Here is a 21,731-nt window from a genome sequence, read left to right on the forward strand (position 1 = left end):
GCAAGCCGTGGCTAAGCAAGCCGCGTATATTTTAGCGTGTGAACGCAACTAAACTCCTCGTGTGAACGCAGCAATAGCCTCGAAGTGGTGACGTGACGTCACATGTTTTTATCTTTGCTACACCCGTACCGCTGTACCGCAGCACCGCTGTACGGTTGCTTGGGGATTGGGGAAACTGTCAACAACATCGGAGAATTTGAACAACATTGGAGGTATTTTCAAATACCTTTCATAAGACAACGCGCAGTGAAATGGGAGGAACTAGAGTTTATTTTGTCATAAGGTAGTGTGATTATGCATGCCACGAAGTATTTGCTAGTCTAGTACTGGAGAAATTAGCATTTGGATGCGCATTGTGAGCCTTTAAATATTAAATGTTTACACTATTTGGCACAGTAGATGTGCTTTGAGACATGGAAACTTTCCATTAAACTAATTTCATATACTAAATTTACTCGTAACATTGAAGTATCTATACAACAACCTGTTGCATATATTTGTATGAACTAGGGGTGGGACGACAACAGTAGCTCACGACACAGCCTTTACAATATGATACATGATTCTACTTCTACTACTCTGTATTGGCCACCATCAACATGCTGATGATTTTGCCAACAAGAGGCGCATATCGCTATAGTTTCAAAAGAAACTACCCAGCAAACTAAACACTCATGCAGGTCTCCACCAATCATGTAGACACTTAGTAAACGACTGCTATGGAATTGCAAACTGTGTGGTTTCTTTTGTTTTAATGACACTATGCTACTAAATTACAAGAATTATATTTAGTAGAGTATCGATATGTGTATTGCAAATGGACAAACGTATTGATACACAAGCGATCAAGGTTCGTATCGCGATACATCGATATATCGGTGAATCATCCTACCACTTAGTTATGAACGTATGTATACTGATGTATACATAAGTACATAGACATCAGTATACATAAATAATGCAAGATTACTGATCATAGCTCTGAATGTGAACACAAACCTTGCTCTTTGCAGAAGACGTTGTATGGAGTTTGTCCTTTTGTATACGTAAGTTTGTTCTTCCTTGGCTGAGATGATAAAAGATGTGCTTTCTTGTTTGCTACACAGTTCTATAAAAAAAATTAGCAGATGAAGTATAACATGCTTTAACATATTTCTTAATTTAAGAAAATTTTACTGCATGTAAATAAAACGTCACAAGTAGGGAAATTACAAGTAATTAAACATCTCGAACTGCACTGACTATACCTTATACATTAAATATTAAATTATTTTGCTTTTAATATCACTCAGAATTTACGAGGAACATTAAAAGATAGCTAACTGTTTATATACATTAATAGTTTCTTGTTAATTCAAACATGAACATCACAATTATTGCTATCCTTCACACATAATATACCCTCCCTATTTCTAAGGCTTTAGCTAGCTAGTGAGGGGGCAAAAGGAAGCATTTGTCTCCACCCAAGAGAAATGAAGATACATTACATGGTCAATGGCACTCACCTTCCCGTAACACACCACCAAAATTTGCCCCCCTCCCCCCCATACAGGCAAAATTTATTAGCTATGCTCCTGATTTCTACATGCTAGTTTGCACCATTCTTATTTACATATATATTCCAAGTATCTGATAATAGCAACAAACCTTTACTTGTGTGACTGGCATATCTGCTGGTGCGGTGACAGCATCTGTCTGTGCACATGTTTCAACTCTAGAAGTCTTTATTCTATCCTCCCAGCTCATATCAGGAATTTCATTCTGGATACAATTGGTTTTATTCTCAACGGGGGTAGTTCTTAACCTAGAGATGGATTTCGGTTCAGCTGCCTTTTCTTTGTAGTAGTTTCTCTGTTCATTTGAGAGTTCATGCCATAGCTTCGCCCACTCTTGGAAATCTCCTTTTGTCCCTGAAATTATTAGTGATTGCCTTATTGTTAGATGATGAATTATCAGAGCAAATAAGGATATTAATCAGACTTTTCCATGCAAATATGAATACACAGCTACAATTGGTGCATTTGGTACACATTGTCGTTACAGTTTGAACATATATTGATATTATATGTGAAGAACTAATATCATTAATCTGTGAATATGCATCACATACCTTGCTCTTTACAAAAGATGTTATAACCTGATTGTCCTTTCGTATAAGAAATTTTTCGTTTTCTTGGTCGTGGAGGTTGAAGACTCCTTTTTTTGTTCCCTATCCAGCTCTAAACAAAAACAAATGCTTTTGACAAATCTGTACATATGTTCGTAAAGCTTTGAAAATTTCACAAATCTATATTCACGTCATCAAACTATGTGATCAAGGTGATGAAATAGTGTATAGTCTACTAGCACGGTTTGGTCTGCGATCAAGATGAATAACCTTTGAATGTACATCTACCGTTACAAATGGAAATTACTTGTTTGCCCCATGCTTGCTCATATAAAAACCTATATATTATACATATATAGTACACAATCTATTATCTGAAACCCTTGAGACCAGACACGTTTCGGAATTCGGAATTTTCCAGATTTCTGAATGGTAGTACAGTACAGATATACATACTGTACCTGCAACTAGCCAGTATTAAAACCCAAGTTTTCAAGAGGCCAAGTGCTATACCGACAGTACCGGTATAGTACAATATGTATGAGTAATGCCAAACACAATAATATTTCTGCAGTGAACATTATGCAGCCAAACGCAAGCTTTGGTGTGCAGACGACCTCCACAGAAAAACATTCGGTTTTCGGAGCTTTTCGGTTTTTAGAATTTTGGATAATAGATTGTGTACTGTATTAGACTCATGAATAAATCTACACAATCAAGAGTACACGGCATCAAAGTGATATCATCAACACCAACATGGTAGCAATTTGAAATCATGCACTCCTGATACAATTTATAGATAGTCATAGTATAACAAACATAGCAAACCTTGACTTGTGCGATAGACATTTCTGCTGCTGTTGCTACCCTCTCAATCTGTTCATGTGACTCAACACCTGTGCTTCTCATTCCAGCCTCCCAGGCAGCTTCGAGAATTTCTTTTTGTCTACTACTTGTTTGATTCTTGCTAGGCCTCTTTCTTGCAATTGATTTTGGTTCAGCTGCTTTCTCTCGATAGTAGTTTCTCTGTTCGTTTGTGAGCTCATGCCATAACTTTGCCCATTCTTGAAAACTGCCTCTTTTGCCTGAAAAAAACAAGTGTAAGTGATCACTTTAACAAAATAATTGTGGTAAGAAATCAATTAAGAATTTATAAAGTTCATGGACACAGTTGTGTGCTGTGTTATGTAAACCCGCATCCATATGCTGGGTGGCAGTGGTTTGGCAGACCTCAATATTTTAAATACTTCAGAATTTATTAACTCTCCTTAACATCTAATTAGAACATTTACCAAAGTATTTCACTTTAGTGTCTTATGTAACTAATTTGGGCTAAATTCCAAGACTCCTCTATTCATATCCTAAAATTAACCCTTTCACCCAGCTAGATCTGGTAAGCATCTGCATAAACTGGGCACACTGATAGCTGCTCAACTTATGTCCCCCTCTTTCTACATTCTCAATTACCTTGCTCTCTACAAAAGACGTTGTATCCTGATTGACCTTTTGTATAAGTAACTTTTCTTTTTCGTGGTTGTGGAGGACGAAGGCTCCTATTCTTGTTTCCTATCCAGCTCTAAACAAAAAAAGAGACAAGATTCTCTTAAATTTATCCAGTTACTGCCAGGAATCAACAGAGATTTATACACCCCTAAAAAGTGTTACTATAAATACATCCATACTCATATAGATATGCTCATGTATATTAAAATTAAATTATAGTGTGGGACAATGTAAATAACCATATGATAATGTATGTGTACGCATATGTGAAGAACATGTGACCCACTCAAATCGAAATAATCAGATTTGTACATTGCCCTAAATTTTATAACTATCAAAAGCTGTAACCTGTATTAAAAGAATATTGTTTGATATGGAACCCAGCTGATGCATACGAAAGCACTGGCGTGGATCAACATGTAAGTGGAAAGGTTAGAGATGTAGTGCTGCTACATACAAGAATAAAGACATACAAGGATCCATTGCATAACATGAACTTGGCCCAGCTAAATATGCTATTCAGGAATGACTTTGTGTTAGATAATAACCATACAGTCTATAACAATTATACAATACTAGTACGTTTACTGCCACAAATCGGGATAAATGTCTTGCTGCTGCACGCAGCTAGTCATAATTCAGAGTCCATACCATATACCATAAACGGTATGAGAATTATTAAAATAATCATTACAATTAACATTATATTGAACAGCAAACCTTGACTTGGGCAGTCGCCATTTCTGCTGCTATTGCTACCCTTTCAATCTGTTCACGTGACTCAACTCCTCTTGTACTCGTCAATCCAGCCTCCCAGGCAGTCTCGAGAAATTCTTTTTGCCTACTGCTTGTTCGATTCTTGTTAGGTCTAGGCCATTTACTCAGGGTGGAACTTTAAAAAAATGTACACGAAAAATTAAACAGGCTATTACAATCTCACTGCTTCCTAAATCTCATTCTTCATCATAAAACTGGATGCTATATCTCAGAGGGCATTTTGGTACTGCACAGTTCTCGGTACAATTTCTATGTATAGTTCTGTGGCAGAGAGAAGCCAGAGCTACATTTGTAGTATATATTATAGGGTCAGGATGTGGATATCTAAGCACTTGAACCACTCGCTGTATCGACATCATCCAACTTGCTGTATCGACATCAGCCAACTTGCTGTATTGCTAGGCATAGGTCTTTTTCACTAGTTAGGCATAATTTGCTCTGGCAATTATTAATACTTGCCGCTCTAGATATTGCCACCACACGTTCATGTATAATGTAGTACTTTTAAACATTTGACCAGCTGATCTGTTGCATACACTACAGCGACCTCAAACAGGGTATGTATAATTGTATATAATTATTTATTTGCTTCCATGGTGACCATATCATAGATTCTGATTGCTATGCCTACTGCTATAATATATGTCACACATGACATAATCATAAACATAATGCTTACTCAATTCAATTGAATTCCATTTACCGGTACTTTATTTACTTATGACAATTAGTGAATTACACTTAGATGTACCATTACTGCATGAGTATTAGTAAAATACATTAATTGACAAATCTGATGTTTATAGAAATGAAAGTTTAAGTGTTTAGTAATAGTAGTGAGTAGATCTTTATAAACGTAAATATACGTACGTTTATACAACTATACAAGTAAATATGAAACGAATATCATAATAGTTAATACATATTAGACTACTAGGAGCCGTAGTACGGTAGGCCTAGTAGTAGGGCACGAAGGGTCGTTGTCGTATAGGGTACTATATATATCATTATATATATATGTACCCAAGGTAACTATCTGATATGGTTAGGGTTAGGGTTAGGGTTAGGGTTCGGGTTAGGGTACCCTATACAACAACGACCCCTTCAGCAGTAGTACTAGTAAGGCTCATAGCCATGACATAGGGTCTGTGTCCCCCAGGGTACTGCCGGAACGTAACCTGGGTACGGTCCGGTATACCGGAGCGTACCCTGGTAACTATTTGATATGGTTAGGGTTAAGGTTAGGGAGTAGGCGTAGGCGACTCCCTAGACTCGTTAGTGGAGTAGGCAAAGTACGGTCCGGCATATTAGATGGTACCAGGGTACGTTCCGGCATAGCTCTATAGTACTATAGCTCGCGTACAATTGCCGCAGGTGGCTACCGGCCTGCGGCAACTGTACGCGGGCTATAGTACTACTAGTACTACAGGCCTACTAGAGCTAGTTCCGGCAGTAGGCCTAACCTGGAGGACATAGTCATAGACCCTCTCAGCACTACTCCACTAGTAGTAGTAGTACTACTACTAGTAGGGCTCATAGGGTCTATGTCCCCCAGGGTACTGCCGGTACGTACCCTGGTCACTATTTGATATGGTTAGGGTTAGGATTAGGGTTAGGGTTAGGGAGTAGGCGTAGGCGACTCCCTAGATTGGTTAGTGGAGTAGGCGAGGTACGGTTCAGCATATTAGATAGTACCAGGGTACGTTCCGGTATACCCCACCGTACCCAGGGTACGTTCCGGCACTACCCCGGGGGACATAGACCCTCTCAGCAATAGTAGGCGTAACGTCATGACTATGAGTATGACTATGAGTATGAGCAACTAACAATAACATGATCTCAGACTCAAGTCAAGCAAATACCAGACAATTCGTTATTAAACTTTGATATCTAACTCTACTCTTTGAAAAATAATTACTACTAGTAGTAATAGTACTACTCACACGATATCGACAGACATATTTTAACTTTCTGAAGACCCTTGGCCTTGCGGAGTGGCTGACTCGAAGAATCTATAGACTATAGTCTATAGACTAATGTCGTGACTATACTACATACTACTAGTACTAGTACTAGTAGTACTAGTAGTACTACTACTAGTACTAGTACCCTCCCTCGCTGTATTTATTTCAAAATCGTGACATTTATGTAATACATGTAAATTTTGATAGCGTAAATAAATTTAAAAATCTAAAAAAATCTAAATCTAAAAATCTAAACGTCTATGGCTCACAAGAAGAGGATCGATGGAATTTCTATTCGTAGTTCTAGATTCAACCACAACGTGGCGCGGGCTGCAGTACTCGCAGAGACAATAGAACACTAATATTAATGTTCTATTAGTGTTTTATTGTCTCTGGTACTTGCATGTTTATTTATTTTGCCAAGTATTTGTGAGATATTTGAGCAATAAAACTATTTTGAATTTGAATTTAAATTTTTGAATTTTGGATGGCTATGTATCAGTCTAAGCTAAATCATAGTAAATGTAGTTTGCTAAGCAGTGGTGCCACCATGCGGTAGAATTCATAACTAATTGCATGACTAGGATCTACGTTGTCACGTTGCATCATTGCATGTTGATGTTTTACAAGTTTTTAGCTGGATCGGTTTGATTTCGATGTCGATGACACTTTATACGATATGATTTTAGTGTATTTATCGTCGAATTTATTCATTATTGCCAGGGCAATGAGTGAGAGAACAGCGACATAAACTATGCGACAAAAACTGTCAGTTACATTGATATTTCTGGCTGGAGTGTGTTTCGCAACGTTCGTATCTCTTCTTCCCTATTTATTGGACAGCAACCGGATCAGAAAGTCGCAATATGTTAGTGGAAATCCCTTGCTTTCTACTACTGCAAATGTCGTCGCCAGACTTGGGATATTTCAATGGAGGCCCGTGTATGATAACTGGGATAACTTCTTTCCCAGCGATTCTCCAGGAATTCATGAAACTGCATTGATCAGGAACACTGGTCATTTTGTACCGAAATTGAACTCGGCAAATGCTGGTGAAGTATTACGTAACATGGCTCAGGGATAGAGAAGATGTCCAGTCCTATCTTATCAACTAACATCATCCTATCCAATCACCGTACTGGACATCATCTCTATCCTTTTTCAGGGATAGATAAGATGTCCAGTCCTATCTTATCAACTAACATCATCCTATCCAATCACCGTACTGGACATCATCTCTATCCTTGAACCCGTAACATTGCATAGAGAAATAGTTTTAACTAGTTGAGGCTATAAAAGTGTACAAGTTACAACATAGGCCTAGTGTCCTAGCTTAGCTATATCTGCATATTCCAGCATTTTGTCATAACTTTTAAATAACGGAGTGGCTGGAGGTACGGCAGCCGTATCTCCAATTTACGAGGCTGCAGGTACGGCAGTCAATTTGCGCATGCGTCACTTTCCCACAAAATAATGCCATTGGAAATTAATTCACGATTTAAGAGTGTTGATAAGCTAGAAAACACGGTTCAAGGATAGAGATGCATGTCGAGGATGGTGATACTGATAGGATAGGATGATGTTTATTACTGGACATGCTCTCTATTCTTGAGCCGAAAACACTCGGATTAAGTATGAAAATGAACATTATTGTGCCAGCTATAGCCTACACCAGTTGGTTAGGATTGATTGTCAGTTCAGATCTAAAAGATTGAAAGCAAAAGGCTATGCCACGCGTACATATAAGATAGCCGAGCCAGTTTAGATTTAGTGCTAGGGTTAGATTTAGGGTTAATATCTATCCTAGACAGTTTTTGCAGTCACGTGGAGGCGACGCATGCGCAAATGGACTGCTATACCCGCAGCCTCGTAAATTGGAGATACGGCCGTCGTACCTCCAGCCACAGCCTTTAAATTAACTGAAATATACTATTGTCATGTAATCATCCATTTTTAGTACCGAGTATCATCGGTTACTAGTGAGAGCCCAATTTCTTTGAATGATTTGGTGATGTGCTTATTTTGGTAATTATCCAGGGAATTATGACAAACAATGTAATTATAAATAAAAATACAGCTAAGTAACTACTAAGTATAAATACATCAACCTAACATGATTATGACCAATTTTATAGACTGTGACTCATTGTTGTTGCTTTTGCAGACCTGAAGGCAGAAGCAGTTGCATCGTTTAATCTCGCACTCGAAATGAAGGAGAGCGGGAAGATTGCCAAGGCGAAGAAGCTTTTCAATCATGCACTAAACCTCGATCCCCTACATGCTGACATTCTGTACGAATACGGCTGGTTCCTAGAGGAACATCAGAATGATGTATTGCTGGCAGAGCACATGTACAATCGTGCGTTGACGGTCAGTCCTGACCACCAGCTCGCACGGCAAAAGAGGAAAAACGTTCTGCCGCTAGTCGAAGAACTCGATCAGAAGTCCTTCGGTCGAATCGATCGAAAGCGTGACCTGCTCATGAAGATACCCGACTCGAACCTCGCGTTTCGGCGCGCGAAGAAGGAAGCCTACTTCCAGCACATCTACCACACGACGGCGCTCGAGGGCAACACGATGAACCTCATGCAGACGCGCTACATCGTCGAGACGCGCATGGCCATCGCCGGCAAGAGCATCCTCGAGCACAACGAGATCCTCGGCATGGACGCCGCGCTCAGCTTCATCAACAACACGCTGCTCAACCGCATTGGCCGCATCTCGATGGCCGACATCCTCGACATTCACGTGCGCGTGCTCGGGGCCGTCGAGCCGACGGAGGCCGGCAAGCTGCGAGCGACGCAGGTTTACGTCGGCGGGTTTGCGCCGCCGGAGCCCATCCAGCTCGTGCCGCTCATGAGCGAGTTCCTCGAGTGGCTGAACTCGGCGGAGGCGATGAGCTTGCACCCGATCGAGTTTGCGGCGCGCGCGCACTACCGGCTCGTCTACATCCACCCGTTCGTCGACGGCAATGGACGCACGTCGCGCCTGCTCATGAATCTCGTGCTGATGCAGGCGGGCTACCCGCCGGTGGTCGTGCGCGTCGAGGACAGACTCGAGTACTACGAGACGCTGGAGAAGGCGAACCACGGCGACTTGCGGCCGTTTGTGCGCTTCATCGCGCGTTGCACGGAGCAGACGGTCGACACCTTCCTCCGTGCCATCACTGAACACAACGTCTCTGCGCTCGAAATAGCCAGCGTGGACGACGGCCGAACTATAATCATGGAAGGCGGGGAGGTTGACCGAGAGGATTAGCCAGTTCGCTACATTAGCTTATTAGTTAATTCGATTGATCTTCAAAATTGGATACGCTAATATATTTTTTTATTATGAAGAGCTGTTGCATAGTCTGTACGGTTGGTAGTCCTACATTTACAAGAGTTTACTTTGTTGAGAAAACACAATCATACGTGTGCAGAGTTATTAATTTCTCTCTATACGCTGTTATGTCGTTGCGGTAATCAGGTAAATTGTACTGGGTCCTTGATCACCAGCTTCTATCACTGTGTGGGGAAATTAGGTACAAACAGACTGCAGGCCCAGTACATTGTCCTGATGCATAGCTGTTGCATACTCTGTGTGGTACAAGCATTTACAAGCGTTTACTTTACTCAGAAAACGTTAGCCCCGAATTATTAGTTACTCTCTGTACTTCATAAATTCAACTGGCCTTCACGTGTAGGCTTGTAATATTTGCTGTTACTGTGTAACAGTGTATAGTTGGTTGTTATTTTCTAGTTGTATACAACTCTTGAAGTTGTGGCACTGTTGTATGCCACAGCGGCAACAATCTAGTCTTCATAATAGTTACAGTGACTGATACAAAATACACCAATCGCAAATTCTTAGGGAGTGAAGGGGCAGTTGTAGCTAATTGTTGTCAAATTTATGCATCTATATTTACCTCCGCCAGGGGCTTGGCGGAGGTTATGTTTTCACCGGCGTGTGTTTGAGTGTTGGTTTGTGGGTTTGTTAACATGCGCGTTTCAGTTCACTTCCGCTAGGTGCGCTGGCTGTAGACTTACAAACATGCAACCACAGGCTAAGGGGAAACCACAGTCCTCCCCCACTTGCACGCTTGCACTAATCCGGATCCAATTAATTATTTAATTAATTAATTAATTTTTCCACTTAATAAATTAATTAATTAATAAAAAATTTCACATTGAGAGAATTCAGCTGCCTTGGCGGAGGTCTGTGCTCTCCGAGTGCTCTAGTTTATAATTGAAACCGTGTGAAAATGTTGCGATCAGTCATCTTGCTGTCATGCTCATGCTCTCTCACTGTCACACGGTGCAATACACAGTAATTTAGATTTTATGAAAAAAATTAAATACTGGGAAAAAATTTTAGGTTGAATTTTTGCCTGCTGCTGGTTGCTAATTCCATAGAGGTTTTACCCCCAAAGCTGGACTTTTCCTTCTAATTTCTGCGTGTCTGATGCTATTGAAATAATCATATATTTATGCAAAATTTGAAAATGTGATATGTCTTAAATTAATTTTGAACTGTGTATGACGTTAACTGATTCTGAAGTTTATAGTATATACATGTATAATAAATTATTTGTAATGATAGTAGTTACTGTAATAAATTATTGCAATGAGTGCCCTCAGTTGCTATACACCTAAAAAATATGCGTATTGCAAATATTATTACTCTGTGATCACATACTTATTTGTGAAGCGTGGAGTTTGGGTTTGGCTCAGATGTTTTACTGAGATTCAGATTTGTGGCATTCAGATGTTCATAATAGAGTAGTATCTGTCAATTTATCTAACAACATATCCATTCAGTTTCTTAAGCAAGAATGAAGATTACAAACATGTTGAAGAAAGAAGATATTGACTTTATCTAATGATGCGTATAACCTTTGCTACCATTTTCAAGTTTGTGCAACCCCTGCTTACCTTTTCCAAACTAGGAATTTCCTGAAAGGGTATCCTATATCCTTCATCATCATTATATGAACAATGAGTGACAGTGAGATGCTGGGAAGGGGTTCATTATATGGACAATGAGAGATAGTGAGATGCTGGGGAGGGATTCATCATCATTATATGAACAATGAGAGATAGTGAGATGCTGGGGAGGGTTCATCATCATTATATGAACAATGAGAGATAGTGAGATGCTGGGGAGGGATTCATCATCATTATATGGACAACGAGAGATAATGAGATGCTGGGAAGGGTTCATCATCATTATATGGACAACGAGAGATAGTGAGATGCTGGGAAGGGCTTCATCATCATTATATGGACAATGAGAGATGGTGAGATGCTAGGGAGGGCTTCATCATAATATGGACAATGAGAGATAGTGAGATGCTGGGAAGGGTTCATCATCGTACCAGCTGTTGTAAAGGTTGTGGGCACCGCAATACTGGCCAGCGCTGCCTGCCTTATTTCATAGCTAAGTATGCGTGTGTAGGCTATCAAAAAGGTGTTCACTGCTATACTTTAATACAGGCCAGCGCGACCTGCCTTATTTCATAGATAAGTCTGCGTGCGTGAACTATCAAAAAAGTTGCCCACCGCTATACCCTAATACTGGCAAGCATTGCCTGCCTTATTTCATAGTAACATAGACTTAACATAGTATTGCTGTAGGCGTTTTAGTCGTTGTTTAGTATGCTATAGGCGGCGGGCAGGCGGCGCACTGCTTTCCAACTCCCGTACGAGCCTCGCCATTGGAACGTTGCAAAAACGTTGCAGCGTTGGGGCGCGAAGAGCGCCGGTAGGTGTTTCCTGATTGTGACAGCCGTTTCCATTACTGGGCAAGGTTCGCGAATGTCATAATTTCGACAGTCTTTCTGTGATTTCGCGTGACACAGCTCGGTTACGAACAGATTACTCGGTTACAGTTTTTATAACAAGTGAACACTGTTCACGTCCCAAATGTCTACCCTCTGTGTCCCCCACTAAAATTGCGGACTGTTCGCTGGCAGCTATGGATCCGTGCGCCCGCCAATTCATTCGGCGCACAGATCCATAGCTGCCAGCGCTGCATACTGTCGTAGGACGTTCCCGCGGTCGCGTGCGCCTTGCCGCGGAACTGCGCGAAAGATCTGCGCTTCAGCGCTTCGGATCAACATCTCCTTTCGGCAACGCTTCTCTAGTATCCCGTCTCATCTGGATCGCAACGGGTCCATGCTGCTCGCGCAGTCTTATCTTTCCCTTTACCCTTCATATTTTCACTTCATTTCATTGTATTTTTTATGTTCAGATTGCACAGGAGAGCACTATTTTGGTGGTAACCTTCACAATTTTGTTTATCACTATCAGTCTGTGCATAATAGCCTATAAATCTTTCATACAAACAAAAGCGGTTCGCATGAATTATTTGCTTCAATTTATGAACAGATAATAATGGCGAATTAAAAAAAAATTAATATTCAAATGTGAAACATTTGACATAGAAAAACACAAATTGTGAAAACTTCATATTGAAATGGTTTCGGCATGCTAGGAAATAAAAAGCCATATTTTGATGTTGAATTTCAATTATATCTCCGAAGAAAGTCAAGAAACCTCCAGGACGCATTGCTGCCACCGCGTGCTTTCATGTGGGACAAATTGCGTTGCGGCCAGGAACTAGAAATTAGAGACGGAATGATAAAACATTAACATCACATAAATTACCTATTTCCTCCCAAATCAATTTTAACGCGCGTGTATATAGTTTGCAGTGGCCGATAAATTATAATCTGTCAAGCGCGCGTTCAATTTACACACGATTCTGACACGAAGGCAACTCACTCATGCGAAAACAATGAATGAACGCCAACTGTTGCCCATCCTGCCCATGCGGGACGTATATATATATATAGAATACCAGTTTATAGTACCATTATTACTCGAGAAGTGCGACTTGCCTTCACGCGTAACTGATCGCACACCAGCCATGGAAGAATGCTCAATAGACCAGCCACGGAAACCAGTCTCGGGACACCGTGCGGGCGTCACCTGTGTCCGAGAAAATCCGCAATTCTCCCCGTGTCGTCAACAGAGGGTACTGAACCTCTGAAGTGTTGCCGCAAGCATGTTGTGACGTGTACGAGCGTATAAGTATATGGTGGACGATGGAACAGTGTGTGTTGATCTCGTATACGTGACCTAGCTACGATCGAGTTACGTACAAATAGAGCGCCGAGGTGCTAGTATAATTATGCTAGTATATGCTCTGTAAATTCGCGAGTGATGCACCAACGCGACGTTTTAGTTTATCGTACGAGATATCGCTCCAAGCCTTTCACATTCTAGAAATCTTCGCTGGGCTTATTCATTCAGATGTTAGCGACACCTGCTGCGAAGATCACCGGCGCTTATCTAACCGATACAGGATCTGCGAGTGTGCAAGACTGTGTTTTGATGATACACCGCAGACGTTACCGCGTGGGAGGGTTGTTGTTATTGATGTTCGTGGTTGCTATACCTACCCTCCAGTTCATTATCGGTCTCGGCGAATTAGAAATAGGTATGTAAAAATAGTCACGGTATATTTCAGGTGGTAGTGGTAAGTAGGTAGGACGGTAGGTAGGTAGGTATAAGTAGGTAGGTAGGTACAGGTAGCTAGGTATAGGTAGGTAGGTAGGTAAGATGGTATAGGTATATAGGTAGGTAGGTAAGTAGGTAGATAGGTAGGTAGGTATCGGTATAGGTATATATAGGTAGGTAGGTAGGTATAGGTAAGTAGGTAGGTAGGTAGGTATAGGTAGGTATAGGTAGGTAGGTAGTAGGTAGGTAGGTAGGTAGGTAGGTAGGTAGGTAGGTAGGTAGGTATAGGTAAGTAGGTAGGTATAGGTAGGTATAGGTAGTTAGGTAGGTAGATTCAGGTAGGCGCAGAAGTCTGTTTGTATTGTCTGAAAATATTCATAGTTGGCTCTAATTGTGAAGAGAGGTGACTGTAGGAAAAACTATTAGGCAAAGAAAAACACATCACGTAGGATATTCAACACAAAACGTTCATTTATGAATATTATGTTCCTAGACGACCTGCGTTGCCAAGTACGCCTAGCACCACCCAAAACATTCCCGCCAGTCGCATTGGCAAGTTTCCCTGGCTCCGGAAACACGTGGACACGTCATCTGATAGAGCTTCTAACCGGATATTTCACCGGAAGCATATATAACGATGCGCCCTCCTATTTTAAAGGTATTTATGATATTAAGTTAATAAGAGTATACGAGATTAATTATATTAATGCAACAGGTAAAGTGGTGAAGTAGATGCAAATAATCGCACGTCGTATATATTGTATATAAGGTGAGATCGTGAGTGCATGTAAATTGTCAAGTAATTTCGGAGATATATTCGCAAGAAAAATTCATTTCGCAAAACATTCAAGTAATCCCATAACAAATTTGCATAACCAATTTCATTTGGTTTTAACCGTAACAAGATAAATATCGACAAAGTTCGAACGTAGAAGTATAACGTGACTTCGGTACGAGGCCACCAAAGACATATTTAATAAAAGGTTTTCTCTGCGTATAGGCTTCATTGGGGAGATGGAAAATTCGACTGCTGGAACAACGGTAGTAGAAAAGACTCACGGGTATGGCGTGAACACAGTACATATGTACCAGAAAGTCATCCTGCTTGTTAGAAACCCATACGATGCTGCCGTGTCCGCTTACAACCGAAAGCTGATGCTAGACGCGACCCGGAGCGCACCGGAAAAGGCATTCAGTGAAAAAGGTAACGATCGAGTTGCAAAGCGCTACTATGCAAGCTAATCTATTGTCAGGCAGGCGTTGACCAGGCGCGACACTCTCATCCAAACATCAGGTATATATGTTACTCTAGCTCTACTAGTGTAGCCCCTTCGCCCCGCTACACGGGGGATGTAACTCTCCCAGTATAGCCCCTTCGCTCCCCGCTACTAGCTCCCATGTAATGGTAGTGAAGGGTCCACACCTGTAAAGCTAAGGGGGAGCTATATGTAGTGGGAGTGAAGGGTCTACACCTGTAAATCTATCTGTAGTGGGAGTGAAGGGGCCACACCTGTAAATCTATCTGTAGTGGGAGTGAAGGGCCACACCTGTAAATCTATATGTAGTGGGGTTGAAGGGCCACACCTGTAAATCTATCTGTAGTGGGAGTGAAGGGCCACACCTGTAAATCTATCTGTAGTGGGAGTGAAGGGGCACACCGGTAAAACCGAGGGGGAAGCTATCTGTGGTAGGAGTGAACGGCCACACCGGTAAAGCTACGGGGAAGCTATATATAGGCCTAGTGGAAGTGAAGGGGTTACACCAGTAAAGCTAAGGTGGAAGTTATCTGTGGCAGGAGTAAAGGGGTTACACATGTAAAGCTAAGGGGAAACTATCTGTAGTGGGTGTGAAGGGGCTACACATGTAAAGCTAAAGGAGAAACTATCTGTAGTGGGAGTGAAGGGGCCGCATATGTAAAGCTAAGGGGAAGCAATCTGTAGTGGGAGTGAAAAGACTACACCGGTAAAGCTACGGGGAAGCTATCTGTAGCGGGAGTGAAGGGGTGCCACTGGTATAGCTTATGTTATCCATTCTCAGGTTGGCGACGAGCATCGAGGAGGTTGGTGCTCAAGTGGCGAACGCTAAACCTCAGCTGGCTATCGCACGCGAAACAACTTCTCGTCGTCTACTACGAAGACATGCTTGTCGACACGAGCGCGCAGCTACGACGCATCGTCGACTTTCTCGGCGTCGACGTCGCGCCGAACGGACTGCGATGCGTCGCCGAGTTTCGCGAGGGACGTTTTCGGCGCAAGAAGAGCAAGAATCTCCGCGAGGTGGCGTTCGCGTCGCTGGCCGATAGCGACGTGCTTGACGTCGCTAGGGAGGCGATGGGTGGCGTAGCGTTTGCAATGAGGGAGCACGGACATAGAGCCGTGCCAGCTTTATGGGCGGTAATCAGAGAAGAGACCGAACATGCTGTTTATGGCAACGAAACCACTGTCTAGTATTCATAGGGGGGTTTGGTGCTTGACGCAACACTGTTCAATTGTTCACTGAGTTGTTGGCGGGCGGCTTACTTACTGGCCCATGTCCAAGGTATGCTCTATTTGCCATAAACATTACACGCTAAAATAAATCGGTTCAAAACCTAGCTGTTGTCGTATGGAGGGTGGGTGGGAACGTGCCTACTCTCATGTCGGTGAACGTTACGAGTAGGCCCCTAATTATATTTGACAAGAATAATGCTTTCCTGACAGGACATGCTAGTTCCCAACAAAACGTATCTAACAAAACGTATCAAAGAAAGCGTTATGCTATTGATGGCAGTAGTAGGCCTACAGTGTAAACACAGTGTACGTTATAGGTTCTTTGGAAGTACTGCTTATCAATGAGTTCGCAAACTCCCGCGGTCACGCAGAGCCAACACAAACAATTGCAACGCGTGAAAGAATTTGTGTCTGACTTTTCAGCAAAAATTAAACATTTAACTTGAAAATAAAAATTTATATACTTGATTTTACTATATGTATTTATAATATGTATATGTACTTACTGTATTGTCTTATATATATATATATATAAGTGGCCGTATATACTTGCTAAAGGAAATTGTATTTTCTTGCGATTATACGTTTAAAGTTTCACCTTCAGAATTTTTGAAAAATTAGGTAACCGATTATAAGCAAAATGCAAATTAAAAGCGTCACAAAATTCACCGCATACATGCTTAAAATAATTTCACATGTCGAATATAGAGATTCGAAGACCGCGTATATAGGTTTCCTGCTTAAATTCTTTAAGAAACTCTAATCTTAAGCTAAGTCTAAGCTAATTAGACTGTTATAGAGAAACAAGAGAGAGAGAGAGAGAGAGAGAGAGAGAGAGAGAGAGAGAAGAGAGAGAGAGAAAGAAAGAAAGAAAGAAAGAAAGAAAGAGACAGTGAGAGAGAGAGAGAGAGAGAGAGAGAGAGAGCGAGTGCAGAGAGAGGGAGTCAGTTTATATTAAAAATATCTTTTAGCAACTAGAATTACCTACTAATGGGGAAATTTCAGTTTATTGCCAATTAAACAACCATAACACAGAGGCAAAAACATATAACCCAAGAATTTGTAAAGCTGGTACGGCAATCACAAAAGCTTCCAGAAAAAAGGGATCCGAAGATGTAAGCTAATGCGCATGTGGCACCAGCGTGGAGAAAGCGTCTTCCTACACACGGTAGCGGCACAAAAGAAGTAAATTAATGCCGAGTTACACGCCACCTATCTAGACGCAGCCTTGACAAGTGACCTTGGCACTTTAGCAAGGTAGTCTGTAGCGTCTTTAACCTGGGAGTTTGCTGCTAGCGTTGCCGTGATGGAAAATGCTTGTTGAATTAGTTCGCCAAGAGAAGAAACCTTTCAAACGCCGAAGTTGTGGCCGTCGTGGCCATAATGTGAAACCGATCACAATCTGTGGCTGTAATGGATTTACAACGCGCAATGCACTCGAGAATGTTTGTCCAGAGGGCTATCACATCTCTAGCTATATCCCATCCGGGGCTGTCATAGAAAAACAGCATTATAGGAATCGTACCCAGGCTTACAGTGAAGAATTCACTGGCCATTTTGAACATCATATTAGAGACTGGTCTGAACTGGTATAAAGCAGAGTGCTCATCATTGGCTCCATGTTGCTTTGCGCTGTCAATCCAGTTACTTTTTTCCTCTACATACGGCCAACGGGAACATTCGATATCGAGTTCTCGTGAAACAGACTCGAGAAGAGACTCGTCTGGTGAGACCGAGCTAGCCGGCCCGGACAATAAAGGCGTGTCAGGGTTGACAGCGATTGACGGCATAGCCAGGAATTCAACGGTTAAACGTCGTGCCCTGAACCACCAGAAAGTTCTGGCCATGAACACCCAGAAAGAAAGCACTACAAATACGGAAGCCATCGAAAACATGGAAAGCAGAGAGAAAAATTGCCCGTCGCACAGCGATCGTGGCTGGGCGTGGATGGTGTTGGTGGGTGCCTGCGTAAACTCGTTCATACTGGCCAGTGTGGGATCGAGCTTCTCTGTACTCTTCACGGAAATTGTCAGCATTTTAGAAGCTAAGAAAAGCATGATTGTGCTCATAGCATCGCTACAATTTGGAGTCTCATTGGTATTAGGTGAGCTACACGTACGTCACTACGCGCGCGCGCGTGCGTGCGTGCGTGTGTGTGTGTGTGTGTGTGTGTGTGTGTGTGTGTGTGTGTGTGTTTGTGAGTGTGTGCGGCGGGCGGGCGGTCTGGCGGTTAGCCGGATAGGGGGTTAGCCGGATAGGGACGGACAGACTGGTGGATGAATGTAGCGTTGTATGAATGGATGTATGGATGTATGTACGTTTGTATGAATGGATGTATGGATGGATGGATGGATGGATGGATGGATGGATGGATGGATGGATGGATGGATGGATGGATGGATGGATGGATGGATGGATGGATGGATGGATGGATGGATGGATTACATATACGATCCTAAGGTTGTTATGCGATTAGGTCCAGTGTTCAGTCGCTTGGCTGCCGAATATGGCTATCGGCTGGTGGTGATGACAGGAGGGATGCTGGCTACGGGTGGAATGTGTCTCAGCTACGGAGCAGCAGAACTGAGGATTCTGATCGGCGCATATGGCTTGTTGACAGGTTAGTGACAATCAAAGTCACAGATCATCGTCAGGCACTGACCTAACCGCTTGCGCGAGATAACCACTAGAATAAGCACTTTGGAGGGTATTGCTCGGACGGTCAAGACCTAGTTTAGCAGTGGAGGATCCAGAATTGAATTCTAGAGGTGGGGCGAATCATGCGAGCTCAAGGGCACGAAGCGCCCGAGGGGGAGGGTGGTAGGCTAAAATCCCTTGCCCTGAAAATTCTAGGGGGCGACCGCCCCCGGTGCCCCCTCTGGATCCGCCACTGTTTAGACGTGTTTTTCACGCGTGCACGTCGACTTTGCGGCGATTCGTTTATTAACAGCGATTTTGGCGCCATCGTATCGCTGATTGGCTAGAGCATCCTGTCCAGAGACATGTCTACAGACTCAGATAGGTCTGCTAGTAATATATAATTTTCAGATATCATGGAAAATGAACACAAGCTCATAAAGCTCTCACAGCATCGTCAAATTCACGTTCTTACTCATGTTAAAATACGTTGAGGCCCTCCTGCCTCTGCTGATACTAGGTCTATTACAATCAAAAATCTGTACTAAAAATGAAAAACGTAGGCCTAGGCATACCCCTATAATAGTAACTTACACCTATTACTAGTATTAGACTCAGCAATACCCTCAAGGACCACAATGTAAATAAGTGCGCTAGTCATGCTTTTTGTGTATATATCCTTTGTAGTTATCAAATTTTATGAATTCAGAATTTTATTGTAAAAGTATGCTATGTATTGTATATAATGGATAATTGCCTAAATAAATAAATAAAATAAAAATATATAATAAAAAAATAAAAATAAAAATAAGACGAAGGTGCTACAGCAGTGCGTATATAACAAATCCAACTAATATTCCTATGCTAGGGGCCTATATGGTGAATAAAAAGCTGGTTATTTGCAGGAATGGGCACAGGAATGATAAATACCCCATCGAAGGTGATTAATGGATTATATTTTAATAAGAAACTCTCGCTGGCAACCGGACTTGCGAGCACGTCTGGTGCCGTCGGCGCCCTCGTTGGCCCTCTACTGTGTGTCAAACTCATTGAGCTGTACACCTGGCATGGCGCACTCATCATTCTAGCCGGCATGTATCTACAAACGGTGGCAGCCAGCGCCCTCTTCCGGCCAATACCAAAAGCAGCAAAGGAGGAGCTATGCAAACGTCGCGGCGGCTATCGTTCGCTAATGATGCCGATCACCGATATGATAAAACTCGGAGTTCACTGTTTGAACAACGTCGCAATGGGCTTCAGCGCGTTTATAATGGTGACATTCTGGGTGCTGTACGGCATGTCGCAGGGCCTGAGCTTCACGCGGGCTGCGCAGATGATGAGTGTGATTAGTGTGAGCGGTGCCGTCGGCGCCTTCCTGGTCGCCGCCACGGGCGACAGACCGTGGTTCCCGCGTCACGTCGTCTTCGTGCTTGCCACTCTGGCGACGGCGATCGTCGCCTTCGTGTTTCTGATCGCTCGCAAACTCTGGGTTTTCGCGCTTTGCTGCGTGCTGAGCGGATGCACCGCCGGCATAAGAACAAGCCTGGAGATGACAATTCTTGTAGACCTGTTCGGCATACAGCATCTGCCAATGGTCCAGCCTATCTACTCGCTGTGCTTTGGACTAGGAGCTTTCGCTGGGCCGATAACTGCGGGTAAGTCGATGGAAAGTCCTGACAACGTGCAAATACAGGTTTGATGGTATATCGATATAAGAATTAAATGCGGATACAAATGTGGCAACATTGAAACACTCATTCAAGGCTGGCTTAGAAATAAGGGAGGCAAAACCAAGCATAAGCATTTTCATTTCCTATAAATAAAACTGTGATTGATTTTAAGATTTAATTTAATGTGCCATAAAATCCAACCCCATATATCTATCTATCTATCTATCTATATATATATATATATATATATATATATATATGCGTGTGTGTGTTTATATATAACATACAAACGTGTAATGCTGACTCTAAAATGCCCTTCTCTATATTCCCATCTACTATATCTTGCCTACGACTTCAGGCCTCTAAACTGGGCACTAATCTCACCACACTTTCTTGATGCACAACTTCACGCCTTCTTTAGTCAAAGATAAATCCGTGTAATACCCCGACTTGAAAATGTCCCCTAATAGCGATGTTACCACGCCAGCACCATAATAACGCTTGACCTCGGTGCTTATGTTACTGTCATAGAGATACATAGAGAAACATAGAGTCTACCTATAGTATTTCTATGGCTACTGTACAGGTGCTCTGTTGGACCAAACGGGCAACATGAAGTCTATCGTCATCCTATGTGGAAGCATGGCTGGTGTAAGTACAGCGTTGCTGAGTGGCACACTCTACATCGACCGCAGACAGAGACGGAGGCGTACGCCGAGGGAAGCAGTGGCAGTGAGAACGCCTAGCCACGTAGACACGTAGCCACATGGGGGCGTGGGGTTAGCTAGTGGTAGTGGTAGTGAAACCGTCTACGGGCCCGTCTACCGCAGAGAGTAGGCCTAGTCTAGACCAGTTCTAGACGAATACAGTGGCGAACTCATTAAGGCCCTGTATTCCATTATTTTCGACTGTTTTCCACTGTTTCCCAGTTCTCCACTGTATTCGCAAGGGCGCAGCATGTACATAGATTGCTTATTAAATGTTCGCTATATGATCATATACTTAAGATACAAACACACTCACACACACACACACACACACACACACACACACACACACACACACACACACACACACGACAC

General features: G+C 42.4%; 4 protein-coding genes across 10 annotated transcripts in view; 3 read left to right on the forward strand and 1 right to left on the reverse strand.

Moving 5' to 3' along the window:
- LOC106815652 overlaps positions 1-6,737 on the reverse strand; it is a gene marked incomplete at its 3' end in the record, with an annotated part of 11,626 nt that extends 4,889 nt beyond the window's left edge. For 3 of the 5 annotated variants that reach the window (XM_014820144.1, XM_014820148.1, XM_014820145.1), the window contains 7 exon segments: positions 1,000-1,108; positions 1,648-1,910; positions 2,111-2,219; positions 2,936-3,192; positions 3,575-3,683; positions 4,331-4,502; positions 6,331-6,436. In XM_014820144.1, coding sequence (XP_014675630.1) covers positions 1,000-1,108; positions 1,648-1,910; positions 2,111-2,219; positions 2,936-3,192; positions 3,575-3,683; positions 4,331-4,502; positions 6,331-6,347 — 1,036 coding nt within the window. 5 annotated transcript variants of the gene reach the window in all.
- Positions 6,738-6,931: 194 nt separating this feature from the next.
- LOC106815658 (adenosine monophosphate-protein transferase FICD-like) lies at positions 6,932-10,323 on the forward strand. The gene is made up of 2 exons (XM_014820155.1): positions 6,932-7,403; positions 8,516-10,323. The coding sequence occupies exons 1-2, from the start codon at positions 7,106-7,108 to the stop codon at positions 9,607-9,609; spliced, it is 1,392 nt and encodes a 463-aa protein (XP_014675641.1). The 5' UTR covers positions 6,932-7,105; the 3' UTR covers positions 9,610-10,323.
- A 2,908-nt stretch (positions 10,324-13,231) lies between these two features.
- Positions 13,232-16,820, forward strand: LOC106815655 (WSC domain-containing protein 1-like). 3 transcript variants are annotated; one of them, XM_014820152.1, is made up of 5 exons: positions 13,320-13,410; positions 13,647-13,833; positions 14,347-14,511; positions 14,854-15,057; positions 15,891-16,820. In XM_014820152.1, the coding sequence occupies exons 2-5, from the start codon at positions 13,647-13,649 to the stop codon at positions 16,298-16,300; spliced, it is 966 nt and encodes a 321-aa protein (XP_014675638.1). In that variant the 5' UTR covers positions 13,320-13,410; the 3' UTR covers positions 16,301-16,820. The 3 variants fall into 3 exon arrangements, with proteins under 3 accessions (XP_014675639.1, XP_014675638.1, XP_014675637.1); XM_014820153.1 differs by lacking the exon at positions 13,647-13,833 and having other exon boundaries at positions 13,232-13,410; XM_014820151.1 differs by having other exon boundaries at positions 13,324-13,833.
- A 1,415-nt stretch (positions 16,821-18,235) lies between these two features.
- On the forward strand, positions 18,236-20,514 carry LOC106815649 (monocarboxylate transporter 13-like). The gene is made up of 4 exons (XM_014820142.1): positions 18,236-18,446; positions 18,819-18,962; positions 19,885-20,457; positions 20,495-20,514. The coding sequence occupies exons 1-4, from the start codon at positions 18,236-18,238 to the stop codon at positions 20,512-20,514; spliced, it is 948 nt and encodes a 315-aa protein (XP_014675628.1).
- Positions 20,515-21,731: the final 1,217 nt, after the last annotated feature.

This window comes from Priapulus caudatus, unplaced genomic scaffold (genome assembly GCF_000485595.1).
Source record: "Priapulus caudatus unplaced genomic scaffold, Priapulus_caudatus-5.0.1 Scaffold1170, whole genome shotgun sequence".
In the NCBI taxonomy this organism is placed as follows: domain Eukaryota; kingdom Metazoa; phylum Priapulida; class Priapulimorpha; order Priapulimorphida; family Priapulidae; genus Priapulus; species Priapulus caudatus.